We start from the raw sequence: 23,564 nt of genomic DNA, 5'->3' as shown, positions 1-23,564 counted from the left end.
TAATTACATCTGCCCACCTGGGGTGCAAACTGTGTAGGAAATGGTTGTGTCATTCTCACAGTGGCAGGGGCTGACTGGAACTGCTTCTGGTAGACAATACTGTTCATTTTGCTGGACTGGCTATTCGGACTTGTAGAAGTAGCCCTTAGGAAGAAGCCGTTACTAGTCAGTATAGTAATACCAAGTAAATAATGCTGTTAGATTTTTGCAAACACTGTTCTTAGTATTTTCATCATACTTGGTAGTTGGTAAAAATTTACTGTGATGAGTTACCAAACATTCTGGTAGAAGAGAGACACTGGAGGAGCAGAGGTAAGAAACGATACCAGTTACCAGTTAAGACTGCCTGGTTCGAAACCAGCTTGGACAATATTTTTTTAAAAATTAGCCAGGTTTGGTGGCAGGTGTATGTAGTCCCAGCTACTCAGGAGGCTGAGGCAGGAGGATTGCTTGAGCCCAGGTGTTTGACGTTGCAGTGAGCTATAATCATGCCACTGCACTCTAGCCTGGGCAACAGAGTGAGGCTCTGTCTCAAAAAAAATAAAAGAAAAAAAGATTTGCTCTGTAACAAAAGAATTTACTTAAAATATAGTACAATAAACACATTTCAAATAATTTAAAAGCTTAACATTTTAGACAAAACTATCAAAGAGAATGTCTTAATAATTCCTTTTCTGCTTGGAAAAGGGATTATGTCACACAGGACTGGTAAGTATTTAACAAATAGTGACCAAATTGGAATTTCATAAGCAAATTTAAATGCCCATTTTACCGGAAGGGACTAGATGTTGGTGTGGTGCTTCTACCAGCGATTGGAGGTGTGCCTGGTTTTATATCAATGCCACTTCCAAAGGCTTTTAGTTCCATTTCAGACATCTGAGGAAAAGCATAAAATAAACTTAACATTTCTTTAATTCCATAAGCTAAGTGCTGTGTTTACATGTCCTATATGTGAAGACGTAATCTAGGAAAGGACAAAAAACCTTAGTACAAAACTCCTATAGTTAGGCTTCAAGTATTATGGAATTATCAGACCAAAGAGACTTGTAATAAAATAAGCCTAAGAGACACTATAAATCCAATTCTTCCAATAAATTTGTGAATTCTTTGTTATTAGGTAAAAACTAGATGGGGCCAAACACATTAAAAGTAAACAGATAAAATGTAAATACACTGGGGTTTGAGATTTGTTTTGCAGGGTAGTAAAAACTGACACATTTTAGTTTTTTAGATAACACAAATGTATAGATCTGAACACACTACCTTAAATTCTCAAATAACCTGTGCAAATGTCTCTTTACTTACTTTTCCTGTGGTTGCAATCATGCTATGCTGTGTTCCAGCAGGAATTAATCCTCTGAAAGGCTGGCTTACTTGTGCAGGACGACTCAGACTCTGAGCCTGTGCTTGGGGAGTGGTGTGCTGTAACGGGGGCTGAAGAGTCTGAGGCAAAGCAATTAGAGGTTGCCCTGTAGATCCAAAATTAGGCAAGGAAAGCTGGGATCCTGGTAAAGGTACTGTAACCTAGAAAATAAATAAAGAGAAACTGAAGCAATTTGTTTCTGTTTACTACAGACATACCCATACAACCATACACAACTCTTCAAATACTTTTGAGTAAGATTTAAAATAGAACACATCGGCTGGGTGCGTGGCTCATGTCTGTAATCCCAGCACTTTGGAAGGCCAAGAGGGGCAGATCACGAGGTCAAGAGATCGAGACCATCCTGGCCAACATGGTAAAACCCCGTCTCTACTAAAAAAAAAAAAACAAAAAACAAAAATTAGCTGGGCGTGGTGGCATGTACCTGTAGTCCCAGCTACCTGGGAGGCTGAGGCATGAGAATTGCTTGAACCCAGGAGGCGGAGGTTGCAGTGAGCCGAGATCGCACCACTGCACTCCAGACTGGCGACAGAGCAAGACTCCGTCTCAAAATATAAAAAATAAAATAAATAAATATAACACATCCATCTACTAATATATTTCACATATTTCTTTTGCTTAGTGACTACAAGTTGAGTATCTCTAATCTGAAAATCAAAATCCAAAATGCTCTAAAGCTTTCTGAGAGGCTGATATGACACCACAAGTAGAGAATCTGACACCAAGTCCGGGCACGATGGCTCACGCCTGTAATCCCAGCACTTTGGGAGGCCAAGGTGGGTGGATCACTTGAGGTCAGGAGTTTGAGACCAGCCTGGTCAACATGGGGAAACCCTGTTTCTATAAAAATAAACAAATAAATAAATACAAAAATTAGCCAGGCGCCTGGTGGCGGGCGCCTGTAATCCCAGCTAGTCGGGAGGCTGAGGCATGAGAATCGCTTGAACCCAGGAGGTGGAGGTTGCAGTGAGCTGAGATCGTACCACTGCACTCCAGGCTGGGTAAGGGAGACTCCGTCTCAAAAAAAAAAAAAAAGAATTCAACACCCCACCTCATGTGATAGATCAGTCGAAGTGCAGTCAGAACTTTGTTTCATGCACAAAGTTAGTTAAAATGTTGCTTAAAATTACCTTCAGGTTATATGTACAAAGCATATATGAAACAAAGGAATTTCATGTTTAGACAGGCCCCACACCCCAAGACACCTCATTATGTATACACAAACATTAAAAAAAAAAAAAAAAAAATCTGAAATCCGAAACACTCCTGGTCCCAAGCATTTAGGTAAGAGACACTCAACCCTCAACCACATCTCCATTCTTCTATTAAAGGTACAACATAGTTTAGTTAATGCTACTTGTAGTGAAGAAAATAGAAAGTGAAAGAATTAGAACTATCTTTGAATTTATCCACAGGACATGTCAAATAATCACAAAGTACATGGGGACACAATATAAGGAGTATTCACAAGTTTCCAAACAGATATTTTACATAATGTTTTCAAGGCTGGTCAAAATGAGCTACGAGAAGAACAATAATCTCTGTTTTCATATAAACACTGTATTTAATATGAATGTCAATAAGATATTCACGAATTATCACTCCCTAAAATAGCAAACAAAAAGTTATAAGAAAATGACTAATGACTTGTTCCCCCACCAGCCCTCCACCACTTTTAAAGAATAAGCTAATGAAATTATTAGAGGAGATAGTTTTAAACGCACCATACACTTTTCACTGAAAATTATTATTGCATTCATACACTTAAGAAAGTATTTGCCATTTACACTCGATCACACTCTGCCACACTGTTGTATGTATGCTAACCTGTCAGATGGGTCTTTGGGAGGCTTCTCCCTAGCACTAATGGGTAAGCCACCTAAATCACACTTATAGGTAACTATATTCTGGACAATGGTTTTCAAAGTTTTATATTCATGGAATCCTTTGTTAAAATAGAATAAATAATTACACGGAAACCTAGCAGCCAGGTGTGGCGGCTCAAGCCTGTAATCCCAATACTTTGGAAGGCCGAGGCAGGTGGATTGCTTGAGCCCAGGAGTTCAAGATCAGTCTGGGGCAACATGGCAAAACCCTGTTTCTACAAAAAATATGAAGAAAAATTAGCCAGGCATGATGGCATGAGCCTGTAGTCCCAGCTGCACAGGAGGCTGAGGTGCGAGGATTGCTTGAGCCTGGGAGGTTGGGCTGCATGAGCCATGATCACACCCATTCTGGTGTGGGTGACAGAAAAAAATAAAACCCCCCAAAACAACAAAAAACCTAGAAGATGTAAAAATACAGGAATGACTGAAGTAGGGGGTGATGGTGGTGAGAAGAGGGGTGTCATGAACCTGAAATCCCTTCCACGTGGACCCAATGGAATTCTTTATGACATCTCAGTGAACAGTTTAAAGACCACTCCTCCATCTTTCCTTCATGGTTCAATTTAAACTCCCAAACAATCACAAAAGCCATAAAAATAATAATAAAGAAAATTGAGGAAATTTACCATGCCATAGTTTACCTGCTGGAGAGCACTTGGTGACTGGGCAGTGTTATAAAAATTTGTCTGAGCAGGCTGCTGTACTTGTCCAGAATAAAGATTTGAAGCCTGGGTAAGATTTGCTCTAGCCTAGAAAAAATTTTTTAAGAAAACATGAGTAAAACTGAAAAAACTTTCAAATTCAGAGACAGAGATGATGATTTCAAAGCAATGTCTAGCAACTTTTAGTATTAGATAAAATGAAAGGACTTTGTTTTTTTCATTGCATCTTTTAACATGTTTTCTTTTTAAAATGTTTCCTTAAAATGATCCGTGGCACAGGAATACAATGAGTGTGCACTGTTCTAGTCCCCTGACTTACCTGGAGAAGATGTGTGTCAATCAGCTGGGAACCTCCTAGTCCTGATGCCTGCCCCAGTTGATGTTCATACAATATGGGAATAGGCTGGGTATTTGATGTTTGCTGAAAGGCAAGACCAGATTGTGCCTTGGCAAGTTCTTGGTGTTGGACAGTTGGAAAGTTGTGAATAGCGGTCCCAGAAAGGACCACAGATGGCTGGGATAAACTGCTTTGCATAAAAGCTGGCTGAGATCTACATAAGGATTACAGAGAAAACACTGTTAGAATCTCATCTGGAATCTGAAAATCTTAACAATGTAAATCCCAAATGACCCAATACAGTCATGTGCTGCATGACATTTCAGTCAATAGACCACATATATATTGATGGTCCCGTAAGATTACAAGGAAGCTGAAAAATTCCTATCACCTAGTGACATCATAGCAGTTCTAACATCATAGAACATATGACTCAACTGTTTTTGCTGGTGCTAGTATTAAATATAAACAAACCTACTACAGTCATATAACAGTTCAGTACATTGTTATATACAGTACATAATATCTGATACTGATAAAAAGAATTATGTTACTAGTTGTTTATGTATTTACTATACATTTTGTTACTTTAGAGTGTACTCTTTCTACTTAAAACAGAAAACTATAAAACAGCCTCAGGTAGATCCTTTAGCGGGTATTCCAGAAGAAAGCATTGTTAACATAGGACATGACAGCTCCGTGTGTGTTTCTGCCCCTGAAGACTTCCCAGTGGGACAGGATGTGGAGGCAGATGAGAGTATATTGATGATCCTAGCTCTGTGTGGGCCTAGCCTAATGTGTGTTTGCATCTTAGTTTTTAACAAAAAAGTTTAAAAAGTTAAAAAAAAAAATTTAAAAAACAGAAAAACATTAACAAAAGGCCAGACTTGGTGGTTCATGCTCACAATCTCAGCACTTTAGGAGGCTGAGGTGAAAGGACTGCTTGAGGCCAGGAGTTTCGACCAGCCTGGGCAAGAGAACAAGACCTCATCTCTACAAAAAAATAAAAAATTAGGTGGGAATGGTATCAAGTGCCTGTAGTCCTAGCTACTTGGGAAACTGAGGCTGGACAATGGCGTGAGCTCAGGAGTTCGAGGTAGTGAGCTGTATGTGTCACTGCACTCCAGCCTGGGTGATACAGACCTTGTCTCAAAAAACAAACAAAAAAACAAAACAAAAAAAAAAGAAAATATTTCTGTGCCGATGTACAATGTGTTTGTGTTCTAAGCTAAATGTTATTACAAGAGTCAAAAAATTAACAGTAAGTTGAGGTTAATTTATTAAAGAAAAATTTATTTTTACAAATATAGTGTACCCACAGTGTACAGTGTTTATAGACTCCACAGTAGTGCACAGTAATATCACTCGCCGCTCACTCACTGACTCATCTAGAGCAACTTTCAGTCCTGCCAGCCCCATTCATGGTAGGTGCGCTATACATGGTAAGTACCATTTTTAATCTTGCATGCTATCTTTTTATTGTACTTTTTCTGTTTAGATTGTTTAGATTTCTATGTTTAGACACAAATATTTACCACTGTGTTACAACTGCCAACAAAATACTAAGTACAGTAAAATGCTGCATGCATTTATAGCCTAATTAGACACAATAGGCTGTACTCTATAGCCTAAGTGTGTAGCTGCAGGCTATACCACCTAGGTTCCTGTAAGTACATTCTATGATGTTTGAAAAAGGATGTATACTTCAGAATGTTTCCCCATCACTGACACTTGGCTGCACTCTAATTAGCTCAGAAATCAAGAAAAGAGGCAGAGAATACAGACTGTGTCTAAAGCAACTTATTTCGAGATTTAAAGCCCTGTATACAAGGAAGCTTCACATGTAAAAGTCCTGTGAAAAGGCCTGTTCTCCCTGAGAAGTGGATGGCTCTCTCCTTTTGAATAGTGAGAATAATTCTCTTTTTGTGTTCAACACAAAGTTGAGAACAAAATCTCTTTTTCTCTTTGGCAACTTTCTAATTTATAGCACCAACTTTTCTTATTTGTATTTCATTACTTCCCCATATATATTTTTAATACAAATGGCCTAGCCTCAAGATCTTTATGGAATAAAGCACAGTAGTAGCTCACGTCAGAATTACCCACAAAGATCAAGCAAGCAAACAAACAAGAACACAAACCAAAATCAAACCAAGCCAAAACACACCCCCCAAAACAAAACCATAATGCCAGAATCTAACTCCAGACTTCCCTATCATCTCCGAGATGGATGCCTCCAGTCTATACTTTTAAGATGCAGAGATAAAGAATAAGCAACTAATTCAAAAGTAGTGGGTTAAAGAACATTATGCTTTGTTGTTTTGTTAAAACTGACCTATGTGGCAGGAACAAAATCCACTAAGAAAGAATGCTAGTCTAGGATCACAGCAATCTTCACAATATCTACTTATAATTTATGTTTCAAACACAAGGTAAGAAAATATAAATATACTGCTATAAACTGTCCTGTCTTTGTAGAAACCAATTCAGAGACTCCCTAATAAATACTATGCTGATTAGGTTAAGGAACAAGCAAGGAACGTTTAGGGATAAAATAACTGCTTTCGAAATCTAAACCCGTACTTTCCAATGTGGTAGCCACTTGCCACAATTACGTATGTCTTACATTATATTTCTATTGACCAGGTCTGGTCTTAAAAAGTCTGTCTTCTAAGACAATTAGTGAAACGGGGATTACAAATATAGCACATTGCTACTCCACCTCCCATGGCCTGCGGAAGACATTACTAATTAATCACTGTACTCTTTATCACAGTACTGAAAAGTGGTTGTAAACTTTTCAACAGTGTTTCAAGCAGCCAATACAATTAAAAGGAGACTGGCTTGTGAGGTTAAATCTAGCTGCTATACCTATGTCAGAAATTTTCAAGTTTTATTTTTAATATAAATTCCAAGATAATCCCAAATACAAGACTTCCTTTAGCTTCTAGTTGGGGCAAATAGTTTTACTTCTAATGGGAGAAAATAACAAAACTACCTGAGAGTAAGATGAGGAGGGAAGACCTACAACAGCTATATAGGTAATGACGCAGGTGTATTACATTTTACTAAAGTATCTTTAATCAAAAAGCAAAAATAAAAGCCACATTTATGAGGTTTACTAATGACTCAGCTCTGTTAAGAAAGTTTCATTAGCTGAACCTGGCTTCTCTAGGAGTATCATTATGGTAATATAAAACATGCTGTATTAACTGATGACAAGTTTAATCTGTAAAGTATGGAAATTCTATCTGACCCACTTCTGAAAACAAATTCCTAAAAACAAATGCACAACTTCCTAAACCAAGTGTCCTGAATGTAACTTATTTTTCTTTCTGATGATTTAAGGACACCATTAAGAGTATGGATGACAGCTATGCCATGATGCACTGCTCCTACTATCTGACTCTTACTCTCACTCTTCTTCCCTCATTAAATTGGAAACCAGAGACACTGAGGGTTGAATCCAGGCTCTGCCACTTTATGTATAACCTTAGGTTAAAACAAAACAAAACAAAAAACCCTCACCCTCTTCAAGTCCTAACATCCACATGTTAAATGAGGATGACTTACCTTCACACAGGTGGCTGTGTGAAGACTAAATTTAGTTAATATATGTGAAAGGCTGAATAGCTATCATATATAAGGAAAGTTCAATAAAAATCAGTTTTCATTATTTCCCTAATTGCAAAGGTAACTTACAGTGCATCTGAGTGAATTTTTGGAAAAAATGCTTTCTTCACTACATAGCATATTTGTCACCACTGCTTCCATGCTTTGATATTCTACTTCTCTCTGTTCTGTTATATTCCACCCTGTCCTATACCCCCTAACATAATGTAGTTAACTGCCATGCCTCAGCTCGTACATAGAGGAGATTCAGATATATATAGTTGTTGGTAGCCAGATGGCACACAGATTTTTAGGTTCTTTAAGCAGCTATTTTCTATAATTTCTAACAGTTTTGGGGTTGCTGTTGTTCACTACTTCAAAAGGTTTTGAAGCCGGGCTTTCTTTAATAAGGTATGGTTGAAATTACCAGAGGCTGAGGTTCATGACATATAATCAACATGCTCAACTAGCCAATGTGGTGTTTTTTTTTTTTTTTTTTTTTGAGACGGAGTCTCGCTCTGTCGCTCAGGCTGGAGTGCAGTGGCCGGATCTCAGCTCACTGCAAGCTCCGCGTCCCGGGTTTACGCCATTCTCCTGCCTCAGCCTCCTGAGTAGCTGGGATTACAGGCGCCCGCCACCTCGCCCAGCTAGTTTTTTTTTTTTTTTTTTTGTATTTTTTAGTAGAGACGGGGTTTCACCGGGTTAGCCAGGATGGTCTCGATCTCCTGACCTCGTGATCCACCCGTCTTGGCCTCCCAAAGTGCTGGGATTACAGGCTTGAGCCACCGCGCCCGGCCGCCAATGTGGTTTATAGCAGAGTCATCCTAGGTTTTTTGGGGAAGGAACAGTTATGGATTACGGCAAGGAGGATCAGTAGTTACAATGTTTTCAACATCACTACAAAAGTAACTTTTAAAGCATTTACCTATATGGTTGAAGTGAAGAGCTGAACAATTCCTGAGCCTGGGAAACAGCAGGTCCAGCCCCCAAACTCAGTTGGGCTTGATGCTGCCCTTGCAGTGGTGCATAAATAGGGATTGGAATCTGCTGAACTGAAGTTGGCTGCAATGCATTGAAAAAGTATGTAAACATATTATATATCAATATCATACAAATAAATCATTAACACTGGAATATAAAAATTTGAGACATGAAAAGAGTAAGATGAATACTATATATCAGCTCCATTTTAAAACAAAACTGAATGTAAACATCTAAATTTCCCTTTCAACCCATTACTTATTCTACATTGTTAATATTAAGCTCTGGTAAATTTGGGGAAATTTTAAAATTTTGCTTATAGAATATCAAGGTAATCATGGGTAGCTTGTAATTTCAGAGTTTATTATTTACGTTCCAAGGTAACTATTATAACCACAGAAACGCGAAGGAACAAATATAGGATGGAAGAAGTCTTTGATATTACCTGAGAGAGACCTGGTTGGAAACCCTGTTGTTGAGCCAAGGATGGTGGAGCCAATCGTGCATGTTGGGTATTAAATAAATGACTTGTGTCCATATAGAAGGCTGGGATTTGAGCTGTAGACCGTCAGGAAAAACAAGCAGTAATAAGTGTCCTAATTTCAGAATTTTCCAAACAGTAAATAAAAACCAAGTTTTGTAGCAGAGTCCAAATTAAGTGCGCCCTCTGAAAATTAATACAGCCATGGAAAAACTAAAAATGTGACAAGAGGCAAATGTGAAAAGATGGAAAACTTCTAGTAGACAGGTAACTAGTACTTGTGAAGGCATGAAAAACATTTATATACTGTCAATGGGGTACAGATACTCAGATTTTGTCAGTAGTAAAATTTCACATAATCTACTAAAATTGAGAACGAATCTACCCATTGAACCGGCAATTCTACTCCAATTTTAACCCTACCTACTAGAATCTAGCACAATATTTAGAGGACTGACATTTAATTTTAAAAGTTTGGTATGAATTCTAAACACATTTCTATGGATGATACATACTACTTTGTGACTTGCTGTTTTTTTTTTTTTTTTTTTAACAGTCTCGCTCTGTCACCCAGGCTGAAGTGCAGTGGCACGACTGATCCCAGCTCACTGCAACCTCCACCTCCTGGGTTCAAGTGATTCTTGTGCCTCAGCCACCTGAGCAGCTGGGTGTGTGCCACCACGCCCAACTAATGTTTGTATTTTTAGTAGAGATGTGGTTTCACCATGTTGGCCAGGTGGCTCCTGAACTGCCGGCCTCAACTGATCTGCCCGCCTCAGCCTCCCAAAGTGCTGGGATTACAGGCATGAGCCATGGTGCCTGGTTGACTTGCTGTTTTTATATAGTAGTATGTTCTGCAGAACTCCACATATTATAATGACGAGACAGGGTCTCACTCTGCCAGGCTGGAGTGCGGTGGCATGATTATCACCTGGGCTCAAATGATTCTCTCATCTCAGCCTCCCAAATAGCGGGAACTACAGGCACGTGCCACCACATCCAGCTAATGTTCAAAAGTTTTTTGTAGACATGGGGTCTCACTATGTTGCTCAGGTTGGTCTTGAACTCCTAGGGTCAAGCAATCCTTCTGCCTTGGCCTCTTGAAGTGCTGGGATTATAGGTATGAGCCACCACATCCAGCCTATATATTGTTTTTAACTTGTCATTATTAGAAATAATACTGCAATGAATATCCTCGCTTAACTTCTGATAGGTTAAGTGTATCCATATGAGATTCCTAGCTAAGAAACTGTTACTACAGTACGTATGTACACTTATATTTTCCAAGACACTTTTAAAAAGAATTACGTCAATTTAGGCTGGGAGAGGTGGCTCATGCCTATAATTCCAGCACTTTGGGAGGCTGAGGAAGGAGGATCACTTGAGCTCAGGAGTTTGAGGCCAGCCTGGGCAACATGGTAAAAAAACGCCGTCTAGACCAAAAATGCAAAACAAACAAACAAACAAACAAATTAGTTGGGCATGGGGGTGTGCTCCTGTGGTCCCAGCTACTTGAGAGGCTGAGGTGAGAGGATTACTTGAGCCTGGGAGATGGAGGTGGCAGTGAGTCAAGACTGTGCCACTGCAATCCAGCCTGGGCAACAGAACCAGACATCATCTCAAAAAAAAAAAAAAAAAAAGAATTACGCGAATTTAAATATTTACAGCAATGTACTTTAAGAGCCTTATGCTGAGCTAAAAGGTTAAGAAGAGACAAAAATAAGCATTACAGTCTTCAATTTCTAAATTCCTTATATTCAAGCCTAAAAACATTACCTGCTGCAGACTGAGACACATAAACTTGCGGACTCTGTTGTTGCTGGGCAATAAGGGAAGGCATACAGCTTAACTGTGAAAAATGACTTGCAGAAGGCAGGCTGCTTGTCTGCAACTGCTGAGGTTTCACTTTACAAATATTTGGAGGGTCTGATGTGGTTGTAGATTTTGTGCTCAAAGAAGAGGTAGTGTATGTACCAGCTCCTATATTTGGGGAAGCAGAAAAAGGGGAAAACAGAACATATTTAAAAGTGTTGCTATTGCTCACAGTACTAACCAGAAACTGCAAAATTAATGTTTCTACCTATCACGTACTTATATACTGCTTCAGGCCAAAAGTAGATGAGGTAGGTTACAAAACAAAAGAGTAATTATCACCAAATGCAAATATGACTAGAAAATATGGAACAATAAACAATAGAAAATTAAGAAACAAAATACAAAATTCATAAAATGAGGTCGAGAGCCTATATAACTGTTATAGTTTGGTCAGAAATGATTTGTTTTTTAAACATCACAAAGAAGAGTAGGATATATAATCAAGAGCTTCATACACTTATGACCATAATACAAGGACACAAAAGGGAAAAGTGCTATACCTTAGAAATAATTATGACTATACATGGGCCTTTAGAGATCTCAACTGGTCCTAAAATGCCACATATACTTAAGGCTGGATTTCTCTCTCCTGCAAAAACCGGCCCATGTTGAGGGCAGGAGTATAAGACCAGCCTGGGGAACACTGTAAGATCCTGTCTCTGCACAAAATTAAAAAATTAGCTGGGCATGGTAGTGCCTGTAGTCCCAGCTACTCGGGAGGCTGAGATGGAAGGACTGCTTGAGCCCAGGAGTTTGAGGCTGCAGTGAACAGTGATGACATCACCGCACTCCAGCCTGTGTGACAGAACAAGACATCATCTCTTAAAACAAAAAAACACAACTCCAAAAACAACCAACCAAACAAAAACAAAACCAAACCACCTGGTAGATAGTAATATCTTTAAAACAAACGAAATAAACTACTTAATAAGTAAACAGAATTATAAAACTTAGGTGTTAGGGTCCATTAGTTTTATTGATTAATGAGCTATTATGACTGTATTACTGACCCAAAATGTCAACACTGGTATTTGATTACAAAGTAATGTATAGTTATCATTATCTTCAGATGATGCTCCACCTGAGAGTGGACCAAAATTCAAGTGCTTCTATCCTTCTAGTAATTATCTACCAGTAGGACAACTAGGCAACAAGGGCCTTGTTTAAAAAATTATCCTAGTCAAGCATAGTGTAGGAAATCCAGACCTGGGGAAACAAATTAGTTGGGTTCCAAAGAAAGAACTAGGAACCATTATTTCCAGACCTTCCTACCACACTCTCCTGTTTCCTTTACACCACCTTCACTAACCCCTCCATCTCCAAGCTAGTCTAGTAAGCATAAGAGAAGATGCCTTGGCCAATGAGTGGTGGAGGAATGCTAGGAAGGGTTTTAAAGTGAAAAGAGATATAGTTGGAACATAGTTTGATTTAAAATTTTAATGCAGTGTAGAATCACGGGAGTTTGTGTTAACACATACTTCTGATTACAGACAATATCAAAATAACTTGTATAACCCTAAGACCAGCTTTTTGGTAACTAAAAATAGCACGGTGGGTTGGAATACTGAAAAGCAATATTGAATGAGAACGAGTCAAATTAATTTATATCACTGGAAAGGAGCTTCCTACTGCTTTGGCAGATAATACTGAGAAATTAATACTTGAAATTAAATTTTATTTTTTCAACAGAAGAATCTTGGTTCTACATATGGTAAAAGGAAAAGGGTGTACTTTCTAGAGTCAAGCATTTTGGAAACATCCGTGTTTCTTTAAGAACTGTAAGGCCTCCAAATAATGAAGTTCAGTGAAAAGATTATGCAATAGTAAAATTTTAAGAAAATCTAAGAAAAAAGAGCAAGAAAAGCACCTTCTAACTTTGGGCACCAATGGACTCTCCTAAAAAACAAAATAAAACAAAAACCAAACCAAACTAAAGCCAAATCCAATGGATCACATCACTCAAATAGCAGAGGCTGAAAATTCTCCATCCCTAACTCTTTACTAGAAAACATGTTATCCCAACAGGTTTAGGCCAATAGCACCTTCAAATTAGACACAGATTGTGAAACATTTTAAAAAGGTGTGATTCTCTGTTATTTTTTAGCTGATCTAGTTAGCTGTATATACATAAAAAATGACAATCAAAAGGTGAACTTCCTAGAAAAATTTACAGGAAAATGACACTTTAAAAAGCAATTACTGGCCAGGCGTTGTGGCTCATGCCTGTAATCCCAGCATTTTGGGAGGCTGAGGTGGGAATACTGAATACTACTTTTTTGGGAGGGCTGGGTAAACAAGAAAAGACCATAAAAACTGTTAAATAATGTAAGATATTTAAAGAAAGAGTACAAAAATGTTCTACCTGATAGTGATGTTGTAGGAGTGACTGAAGCAACAGGAATCTGGGGCATAGATGCACTTGAGAACGAATTATAATTAGCAGTGCTTGGTGCACTGGCACTACTGCTGACTCCAGTTGCAATTGGAGGTGCTGTGGAAGTTACTGGAGACCCCTTTTCCCTTACATTTGGAGAATTCTCCCATGCCTTGCGTGCAGACTCCATCTGCAATAAAATGGACATTTCTTATAGTAAAAAAATGATGTTAATACACAAAATACATACTTATATACATGTATCAGTATTTAAGTGCCAAATATAATCTTTCAAAAACCACACACACACAAAGATATTTAAAGAAAATCTAAGACCCTAAGACCCTAGGGATTTCAGACTTTCCATTTGCCTCTTTATCTTTGCTCCATTACTCAAATTGGGAGTGTGAGAGTGGGGCTTAATTATATTTCTACAGAGAACTTGTTGATGGTTTTAGAAAACAAGTCAGTGTACTTTAAAGTCACAGCTCCTGTATCATTTAAACATGAGCCCCTATCCCTACCAGTGAATAATGAAAGGCCCTTCCCAGTAAATATCCATTTTCTCCATTCTTTCTTTTTACTCCAATGCTTCTTAAATGGCAAATGGCAGGCACCTTTTGGTTGGCTGCTTCATGCTCACAGTGTTTTAAAAGGCAAGGTAACAAGATAGGTTTTAGACTTGGGTGCAGTAGAAACGCTTTTGTTTCACATCCAGATCTCAAGCATTTCATGTACCAGATGTAACCATTTGCATTTACGACCCCTGGTTTCAGGTGTCTTTTCTTCTCCTAGTTTCTTAAAGGGCAGAAAATGGCCTTATTTCAATCTAGAGCAGCACTATTCAGTAGTTTTCAACAGATACATATGTAAAAGTGCAGATCAAATATGTAATTTTAAATTTTCTAGCAGCCACATTTAAAAAAGTAAATACAGAGATTATATATTTTGAAAACATTTAATTTAACCCAATATTTATAATATTATAACTAAAACATTAATGAACATAAAATTGAGATATTTTATAAATTTTTTTATATTAAAATTTCAGATGCAGTATATATCCAACATAATCTGTAAGATCCAGCTGCAATGACTTACATGAGAGGAACTTTTTCAAGTTACATATTTAATACCACTTTGTGCGTCCTTAAAGTATCAGTTTCTAAAATTTTATTTTGGTTATAAGAATTTTGAGAAATAGAGGCTGGGTGTGGTGGCTCACGCCTGTAATCCCAGCACTTTGAGAGGTCGAGGCGGGTGGATCATGAGGTCAGGAGTTTGAGACCAATCTGGCCAACATAATGAAACCCCGTCTCTACTAAAAATACAAAAAAAATTAGCTGGGCGTGGTGGTGTGCGCCTATAATCCCAGCTATTCAGGAGGCTGAGGCAGGAGAATTGTGTGAACCCAGGAGGCGGAGGTTGCAGTGAGCTGAGATCGTGCCACTGCACTCTAGCCTGGGCGACAGAATGAGGCTCCATCTCAAAAAAAAAAAAAGAATTTTGAGAAATAGTACATAATTTACCCTGCCTTCCTTTAAAAACACACTATTCGTAATTTAACCTTTTCTTAAGACTAATTGTTATCATTGGATATTTAAAATATAGAACACTTTTATATTTGAGAAAAATCTAAAATCTTTTTTCTCAAAATCACCTGGTTGATTTCAAATGTGTTTTATTTTAAAACAAAAGTCTTGGGGAAATTTAGGAAGTAAGCTATAACATAATTTACCTGGACCATCTGAGATTTTGTGGTTTAGGGCAAGTTGACAGAGTACAAGGTCTTTCATGCCAATTTTGTTTTACTAAGAACATAGAAATTAAGTTATAGCTAATCAAACTTACATAACATATAGGCCACATGTATGTATACAGGCCACAGTTTGACTTGATTCCATTCCTTAAGCAGAAAGATATTTTAAAGTTTTTATTTTTGGAAATTCAGTGAAACTAAAAGTACAATTAGTTAACTATACTCAATTTTTCATATTCTGTCAATGATGTCCATAAAAACTTAACATCGTCACTAGGTTCTTGGATACTGTGACTTTAAGCACAACAATGTATCGTCAATATTTTTTCTCATAAACTTTAGAACAAGTGGCACTGAACCAAATGATGCTATTCTATGGATCCATTGTACACTGTTTTGCTTCAAGTTGCAGTTTCCATGAACCCACTGATAATAAGTAAGAATTTACTGTGTAATATAACTTTTCCATGCTTTATATATTACTACAATAAAAGGGACATGGCAAAGGAAGTAAAAAATAAAGAAATCAGAGGTTTTAAGCTAATGCAGTTTGATTTAAATTTAATTCTCAGTGTATATATTTCTTCTTGGAATGTTAAAAACATGAGTGAAAGGCAAAGTTGAATAGGTATTCTAAAGAAATAAATACTGGCTTAAAAATAATTAAAGATGACACTACATTTGCTTATGTGAAATTAGATTATTACCTTGCTAGTATAATGACAAAAACCATATAAGTAAGACTAAATAAGGAATGCAGATTGAGACAATCATTCAAGCCAAAAGACAACAGAAAAGGCTGAACAGGAATTGGAAGTCAACAGTAAAGACTGGGCAAAGACAGGGATGGCACAAAGCAGAAGCTGTTGTCTTATAAAATTTTATGACCTCAAACTTATATTTGTTAAGCCTCTTACAAAGAAGTTGGGCAGACAGGGGAGAAGATAAGGGGACAAAAGTAGTATGCGTCCAAAATGAATACTAGCCACATTGTAAAATAACAAAGTTCCTGTGACCCCAACAGAAGACCATCAAAGAGACTGTCAACCAGTGCAACATCAGGAAGCCCTACCATATTAAGAGATTAAGAACTTGTCTGGATTATGAACAAAGAACACCAATGAGATAAATAGACTTAAAAAAATCTTCCCTTGACCAGGTGTGGTGGTTCACACCTGTAATTCCAATACTTTGGGAGGCTGAGGCAGGTGGATCGCTGGAGCCCAGAGTTCAAGACCAACCTGGGCAATATGGCGAAACCCCATCTCTATTAAAAAAAAATTTTTTTTTATTAAAAAAAACCTCCTTTAATTCCATGTTTGCACTTTTTTAAACGACTGACTACTCCAAAGATGAACTGATTTAAAACACTCTCAAACAACACAACTGTAAAAAATCATTAACATAGCTCAAAATTACAATAGATTTTTAAAAAGCCAAAACATTTTGACATCAAAAAGTGCTAAATCTCTTTTGCCCTCTTATTAATTATTCAAAAAATATCAACTGAAAATCTTCTGATGTCAATTATAAAGCATACGTGTTAATTATCTTCCCATAAAATAATCATACAACGTTCATTCAATTCACACATAACTTACAGGGAAGACAAACAACATTCTTACTATTATCAGTACTTAATATTTTGGTAACAATCATAAAAACATGAAATTATAAGATTGCATTTTTTGTATACAAACCCATATATCCAAAAATTATTAAGATATCTGGGAGGAATTTAACACAAACATGGAAAAATACTCTCCTATATTTTTAAGAAAAAATTCACAAGCATAATAGGTCTCATTTTAAATATGAGGATATCACATCACCACTTAGTGGTATCAGAAGCTAGTAAAACTTTAAGGTATAATTTGACAGCACTCTAATTCCTCAGCTTAGTATTGTTGCTTACCACATAAATCTAGTAAAAATACCACACGAATATTGTTAACTTATGTACCCTTGCATGCAACAAGTAAGGACTCTTAGAGATGGATGTTGTACATACCTTGAAGGTGAGGCTGAAAGTAGTGGGAGGAACTGAAGTTAGGCTGGAGCTCTGTTGTATAGTCTCTCTCTTAGGGAGGGGAAGGGTGTTGGGCAGGGGCACCTGAAAAGGTAGGCAACACATATCACAATCTAACTATGTGTCTACTATGACAGCCCCATTAAAGACAATGCTAAGGTGTTCTAAGGGTAGTGTTTAATTTTCATCAGAGCTAACAGAAACATGTGATTACTTAAGAGTCACACTGTGTTTATAGTAGTTGGTAATTAAGGATATCTCAGATAAAACTTCTGAAGGGAAATTATTATCTGTCTTTTCATACGTAAATTGGCAGAGTCTGCACCAGATATAAGGTGTATACTCAGAAAGCAGTGCTTCTCATATTTTAATATGTACATAAATCACCTGAGGATGCTGATCAAATGCAGATTTTGATTCAATTGGTCTATGCTAAGGCCTGAAATGCTGGGTTTCAAACAAGTTGCCAGGTGATGCTGATGCTGCTGGTCTACAGGCTGCATAGCAAAGCTCTAAAGAATAAAACCTTCACCATATATGGGACATCTACAGGCTCCAACCAAAAGTATTTAACATGACAGCAAAAATAGAAAACATTAATCTCTTTCCTGCAATATGGTAAACTTTTTTATAACAAGATTCAAGAACAAAAGTAATCTTGGGAAGAAAGTATGGACTATTAGCACCACCTCATTATAACAAAACTGTTCTGCTATAGTAATAAAATTATGGCAAATATTGTTAGAAACTCTAAGATATTAGAAACTCACTGCCTTTATCTCTGAATCTTGGGACTTTATTATATATTACGTTTTGGATGGTTCATTCAGTTGTTCAGTACAAATAACTGGGATGCTTGAGAGTTTTAAGATAATTACTTTGTGATACTATGGACTACCTAATGGAGATTCTTTCACACATGTTGAAAGCAGCTGTGCTACGATAATCCAAAATGCCACCTGCATTTAATCTTCAAGACATTCAAGATACAAGATGACTGTACTATTAATACTACTAACCAACATGTATCAGGTAAGACTATAAAAAAAGTGTATTAAGCCCCAATAAGAGAAATAAGCCATTTTCAAGTATAATTTAAAAAGACAAAAGTTCTATGTACAAAATGGAACCCCCAAACAGACAAGTGAAAGAAAAAAGGACATCTCAAGAGGTCCTAAATTTTTTCCCGTGTAGGACATTTGTTTTTAACTCGACATTGAGTTCAGAATCACCAACACACTTGGCACAAGTAAGCAACACTGCAAAATCCTTTGAAACGGATGACCATTTATAATGCTCCCTGACCCAAACTGATCTTTCTGCGTTCAAATATACCCTGGCTACACTGCTAACAATTGCATGCAGACTATTCACCTATATATGAGACTAGGTCTCTTGCCTCCAGTAGTTACAGTATAGAAGTTGCTCAATTAATTAGCCTTATAGATCACACAGAAACCATCAAAACACTCATCTGGATATTTTCAGTGAATTTTAAGGGTTCTGAGAATAATAATTTTTTCTTCCTTATTCATATTTTACAAATCATTTTCAGAGGGTAGTTTGGCAAAAAGCATCATATACTTTAAAAACTAATATCGTAGAAATATTCTATATATTTTTAAAAATGAGAAAAGACACCAAGTATAATTAAATTTTATTGAGATTTTACTGATTGAATATTTCATAATCTAGACAGTGACATCACAGCACTTAAACTGAAAGGAAGTCTTTTCTTCCTTCCCAAGTCTATTATTTTTCACAGGAGGTATAAAGAGTCAAAAAAAGAAAAAAAAAAAAAAAAAATATATATATATATATATTTAAACCACTCTCATTTTAAAAAGTCAGGGGTGGGTGGGGTGGGGAGGAAAGTTGAACAAATCACATTAATCAGCTCCTAGAGAGCTCTCAACACCAAGAAAAAATGTGTGACTCACTCCTTTCTACTCCTTTTCTCAGCTACATATTTAGTACAGTCCTTCAGCTGAACTACAAAAATTGGATCAAGTGACCCCTAATGCAGCTCACCTTTCTAAAATTCCATATACTTGATGCTAGAGGGAAGAATAGAAAGCATAGAAAAAAAGAAAGAAGATAATAAAGATTTTTGTACTCAAAATGATAGTTAAAGCTCTTTGTGACAGGCCTTTAAATAGTTATCTGTAGAGGATTTTTTTTAAAAAGGATGATCAACATTTTAGTCTGATAGCCTTTGCTTATTATAGAAGGTTATATTTAAAACAGAGAGCGCTAACCAAATTTCTATCACACCTGCTCTCCAAAATAAGGACCATGCAAGTAACTTTTAAAATGTTCTTCTAAATAAATGACACTGTACAACTATGGCAAGCTACCTAATGTTTCTGGGCTAACAATTTTTCATCTGTCAGTCAGTGAACTAAGCAAAATGATGAACTGTACAGACTTTTAAACACAACCTTGAATTATATTAGTAACATGGTTGCTCTAGAAAACTAGGTCCTAAGTTACAACATGACTTAACTAGGTCCTAAGTTACAACATGACTTAACATCACCTTATATTAGCGCATCTGAGAGTGTTTGGTGTACTTATGTATACAACACATTATAGCTCAATCTACACAACAGGAATGTTGTTAACACATTGGTATTTTTTCTTTTTTAAAGACATACTTGATTCTTTGGGAATTCTATAGTTGTCTTTTAATTCTAATTTTAGTCATCTCAAATAAGTTAAGTTTCACTTAACTATAAAAAGGTTTAATATAAGAAAACAAAATCACCAACCATTCATGTTGAATTTGTAAAATGTGAGAGCTAAAACAACTTCTTACCAATACCAAGTTAATAAGATTAGTATTTATATGAAACCAAGCCTGCGCACCCCAAACCTTCATCTTAAATGGAGAAAGCAGATGGCTTTCAGAGGAAAAATAAAAAAACTCAGCTTTGATTACTTCTACTAATTATATTACAGCGCTCCTAAAAACAAATTTACTACCAACTCTTTCCCTGAGCTAAATATTAATCACTACACTACAGTAAATAAAACATGAAATAATGTACTAGATAATAATAGCCAGGTTCCAATCCAAACTTGCCACATCTCAAACTGATTACTTACATTATTAACCAAAGTATCCTCCATCTTTGTGTTATTAGTAGCCACAGTGTTAGGCAGAGAAGAAGAGGGTGTAGTATAGTCTGTTACAGACTCCTGCGAAGTAGTAATAGAAAAAGAAAATACATTTTAAACTGAATTAATTGCTCACTTTTTTTTTTTTTCTGAGTCTCGCTATCATGCGGGCTGAGTGCAGTGGCATGATCTCAGCTCACTGCAACCTCTGCCTTCCAGGCTCAAGTGATTCTCATGCCTCAGTCACTGAAGTAGCTGGGATTACAGGCATGAGCCACCATGCCTAGTTAATTTTTGTATTTTTAGTAGAGATGGGGTTTTGCCATGTTGGCCAGGCTGGTCTCGAACTCCTGGTCTCAAGTGATCTGCCTGCCTCAGTCCACCAAAGTGCAGAGATTACTGGCATGAGCCACCACACCTGGCCAAATTGCTCACTTTCTAATGATAGCCTAATAGTTGTAAAGTTGTTCTGGAAGAAAGCAGAAGACAGCAGACTTTAAGACTCAACTCATTCAATTAATTAACTAACAATGGAATAATACGACACAGACTCACCATCAAAATGACAGCATTTCAACTACTGCTGCATTCTTGTACATTTAGTACTAGGAGACTGTCAATAGTATCAAATATTTATTTCTGTGGGTTATTAAAATAACCTTTTATGTGTTTCCCATGTTCATTCTATAGCTCACCATCAATTACCAAGATCTTAGTTGTTGTAATTACTTAGGTTTTACGGTATATTCCTTGTTTCCTGTCACAAACCTCATTTTGAAATATGGCAGAGTAGGACCACATAAGCTATTATTTATATGATTTCAGTTGCATGGCAATTAAAAAGAGAATAATATTCAGATAATATAAAAAATTGCATGTAACTTTCTTCTCAGTGAGTTTATGTCCCAGAGTCAACATAAAATGGCAGATAGGTCTGCTATTCCCACAAGTGTCAGTTCCCACAGTTAATCAACATATCTTGTCTTAATGAGTATTTTTAGATACACGTTTCATTCAATGTGGCCCCTAAATGTGAGTTAACAGCCTCTAGTGCTCAACCAAAGAAACAGTTATCTGTTCTAACTACGAAAGAAAACTGACTATACTGGAGTTACTAAAAGTCTGCCTTATTTCCTGACTTTAGAATGTCACCAGTGGGCAAGATAAAGCTCCACGGTAATTCTATTTATATTAAAAGTGATATAGAGCCATCTTTCAAAGCATTCCGATTTTGTGTAGATGTTTTTCACTTTAAACTACTCAAATAGTCCAGAATTTAGAGTAAGTTTCCTCAAAAAGAAATATAATTTGCTATAAAGAATTTCTTTAGATTACATATGCATACTAGGAAATAAAATCTTCTTTGTAGAAATAACCTCTAGAGTTACATGCCTCAGCAGGAAAAAAAAAAGCAGACTGTTGCTGTTCTTCTCATTCATTTTAGACATGGTTTGCATCTACTGAACTGGAAATCCCTACATGTGGCTTACCTTTGCATTAGTACCATATTCTGCAGATGATACCGAGATCATTGTTCCTATTTCAGCAGACATTTCTGAGACTGCTTTAGTTTCCTTTGTTGTGACAGGATCTGTGCTTCTGATTGTAGCTGGGCTTGGTTTCTCTTGTCCTTCTGGCTCCACCTGTTGGGCATCTTTTACTTTTCTATTTTTTAATGAACGTTCCTTTCCAATGGGACCAGGTTTATGTTCTTTGTTTTCTACTGGACTCAAATCTGGAAGCTAAAGTCAAATGTTTATGATAAAACTACGTTTATGATAAATGAATATCTTTCATCATTGCATCATGATCAAAGATATTCATTAAAACTAAGTTCAATTTTAAAGCTATTATTTGCTCTTCATGTTACTGGCCTTCATAAAATTTTATCTGGATTATAACGTATATTTACCTTCTGGGCTTTGATAGGTCCTGCCCGTGGCTGCTTCTGCCGCTGTTCTTTAGGTTCAGGTATCTTGTCAGCAGATTTTTCCGAAAGCACAGGAACAACTTCATTTTCATTTCCATTTGAAGCTGGAGCACCAAACTGAATTGTATCAGCTCCAATTTCAAGTCCACTTTCTTGACCATTCTTCGCTCCCTAGTAAAAGAATATTTTAAAACTTGCTTGCAAAGCATAGTTCAGATGTGACTGATTTATGAAGTACTACATAGTTTAAGTACAATAGAAGGTTTAAGGCAATCTACATATTAACTGAGATTGACATTAATTATATTTTAGGAGAATTTTCTCTTAACTGTTGTTTATCTGAACTGATAAATGAAACTCGCATAAGACTGAAGTTTTTAAAGTCCTGGCTCTCCTGAGTGTGATCATGGGCAAAGCACAGCTTCAAGCTGTTTCCTCATTTAAAACAATCGTAAAAGCAACACACAAAGACACCACTACCAACAAACAGATGAACGAACTGGAAATAAAAGACAGTAGTTAAGTGTCACCTGCTTCTCAGAAGTCTGCTTTGAAAATGAAATTTAAGAAATATAATACAAACTTTGTGATTGGTAACGTAGAGCACACATCTAAGCAACAATCCACCAATTAAACAGTTAATTTGGGCCGGGCATGGTGGCTCACACCTGCAATCCCAGCACTTTGCGAGGCCGAGGTGGGCGGATCATGAGGTCAGGAGTTTGAGACCAGCCTGACCAACATGGTGAAACTCCGTATCTACTAAACACAAAAATTAGCTGGGCGTGGTGGCATGCGCCTGTAATTGCAGCTACTCAGGAGGCTGATGCAGGAGAATCACCTGAACCTGGGAGGTGCAAGTTGCAGTGAGCCTAGGTTGTGCCACTGCACTTCAGCCTGGGTGAAAGAGAGACCTGTCTCAAAAACAAACAAACAAACAAACAAACAAACAAACAAAAAACCCCAGCTAATTTGTTGAGCACCTTCTTTGTGCTAATCAGTCTACCTGCACAATTTGCATTCTAGCAGGGAAAGCAAATAAAGAACTAAAAAGTCAGATAAGCAATATGCAAAAAGGGTTAAGAGACCAGCTACTAGACTGGTAGACAGAGAAAGCCCCTGAGGAGGACACAC

The 23,564-nt window shown here is 37.0% G+C and overlaps 1 protein-coding gene across 12 annotated transcripts in view; it reads right to left on the bottom strand.

Moving 5' to 3' along the window:
- Window positions 1-23,564, bottom strand: part of PRRC2C (proline rich coiled-coil 2C) — a 107,262-nt gene that overhangs the window by 5,084 nt on the left and 78,614 nt on the right. For 6 of the 12 annotated variants that reach the window (XM_023207151.2, XM_023207161.2, XM_023207158.2 and 3 more), the window contains exons 21-33: window positions 22,413-22,601; window positions 21,991-22,242; window positions 20,489-20,581; window positions 17,363-17,464; window positions 13,581-13,782; window positions 11,120-11,323; window positions 9,308-9,420; window positions 8,807-8,943; window positions 4,252-4,483; window positions 3,897-4,019; window positions 1,306-1,524; window positions 773-876; window positions 18-144 (exon numbers count right to left, since the gene is read on the bottom strand). In XM_023207151.2, the coding sequence (XP_023062919.1) occupies window positions 18-144; window positions 773-876; window positions 1,306-1,524; window positions 3,897-4,019; window positions 4,252-4,483; window positions 8,807-8,943; window positions 9,308-9,420; window positions 11,120-11,323; window positions 13,581-13,782; window positions 17,363-17,464; window positions 20,489-20,581; window positions 21,991-22,242; window positions 22,413-22,601 (2,097 nt within the window). The remainder of the gene's footprint in view (window positions 1-17; window positions 145-772; window positions 877-1,305; window positions 1,525-3,896; window positions 4,020-4,251; window positions 4,484-8,806; window positions 8,944-9,307; window positions 9,421-11,119; window positions 11,324-13,580; window positions 13,783-17,362; window positions 17,465-20,488; window positions 20,582-21,990; window positions 22,243-22,412; window positions 22,602-23,564) is intronic. The other 6 variants (XM_023207162.2, XM_023207159.2, XM_023207154.1 and 3 more) reach the window with 2 other exon arrangements.

This window comes from Piliocolobus tephrosceles, chromosome 1, assembly GCF_002776525.5.
Source record: "Piliocolobus tephrosceles isolate RC106 chromosome 1, ASM277652v3, whole genome shotgun sequence".
Classification (NCBI taxonomy): domain Eukaryota; kingdom Metazoa; phylum Chordata; class Mammalia; order Primates; family Cercopithecidae; genus Piliocolobus; species Piliocolobus tephrosceles.
Note: the sequence above shows the minus strand (reverse complement) of the source record. Positions and strands in the feature narration are given on the sequence as shown.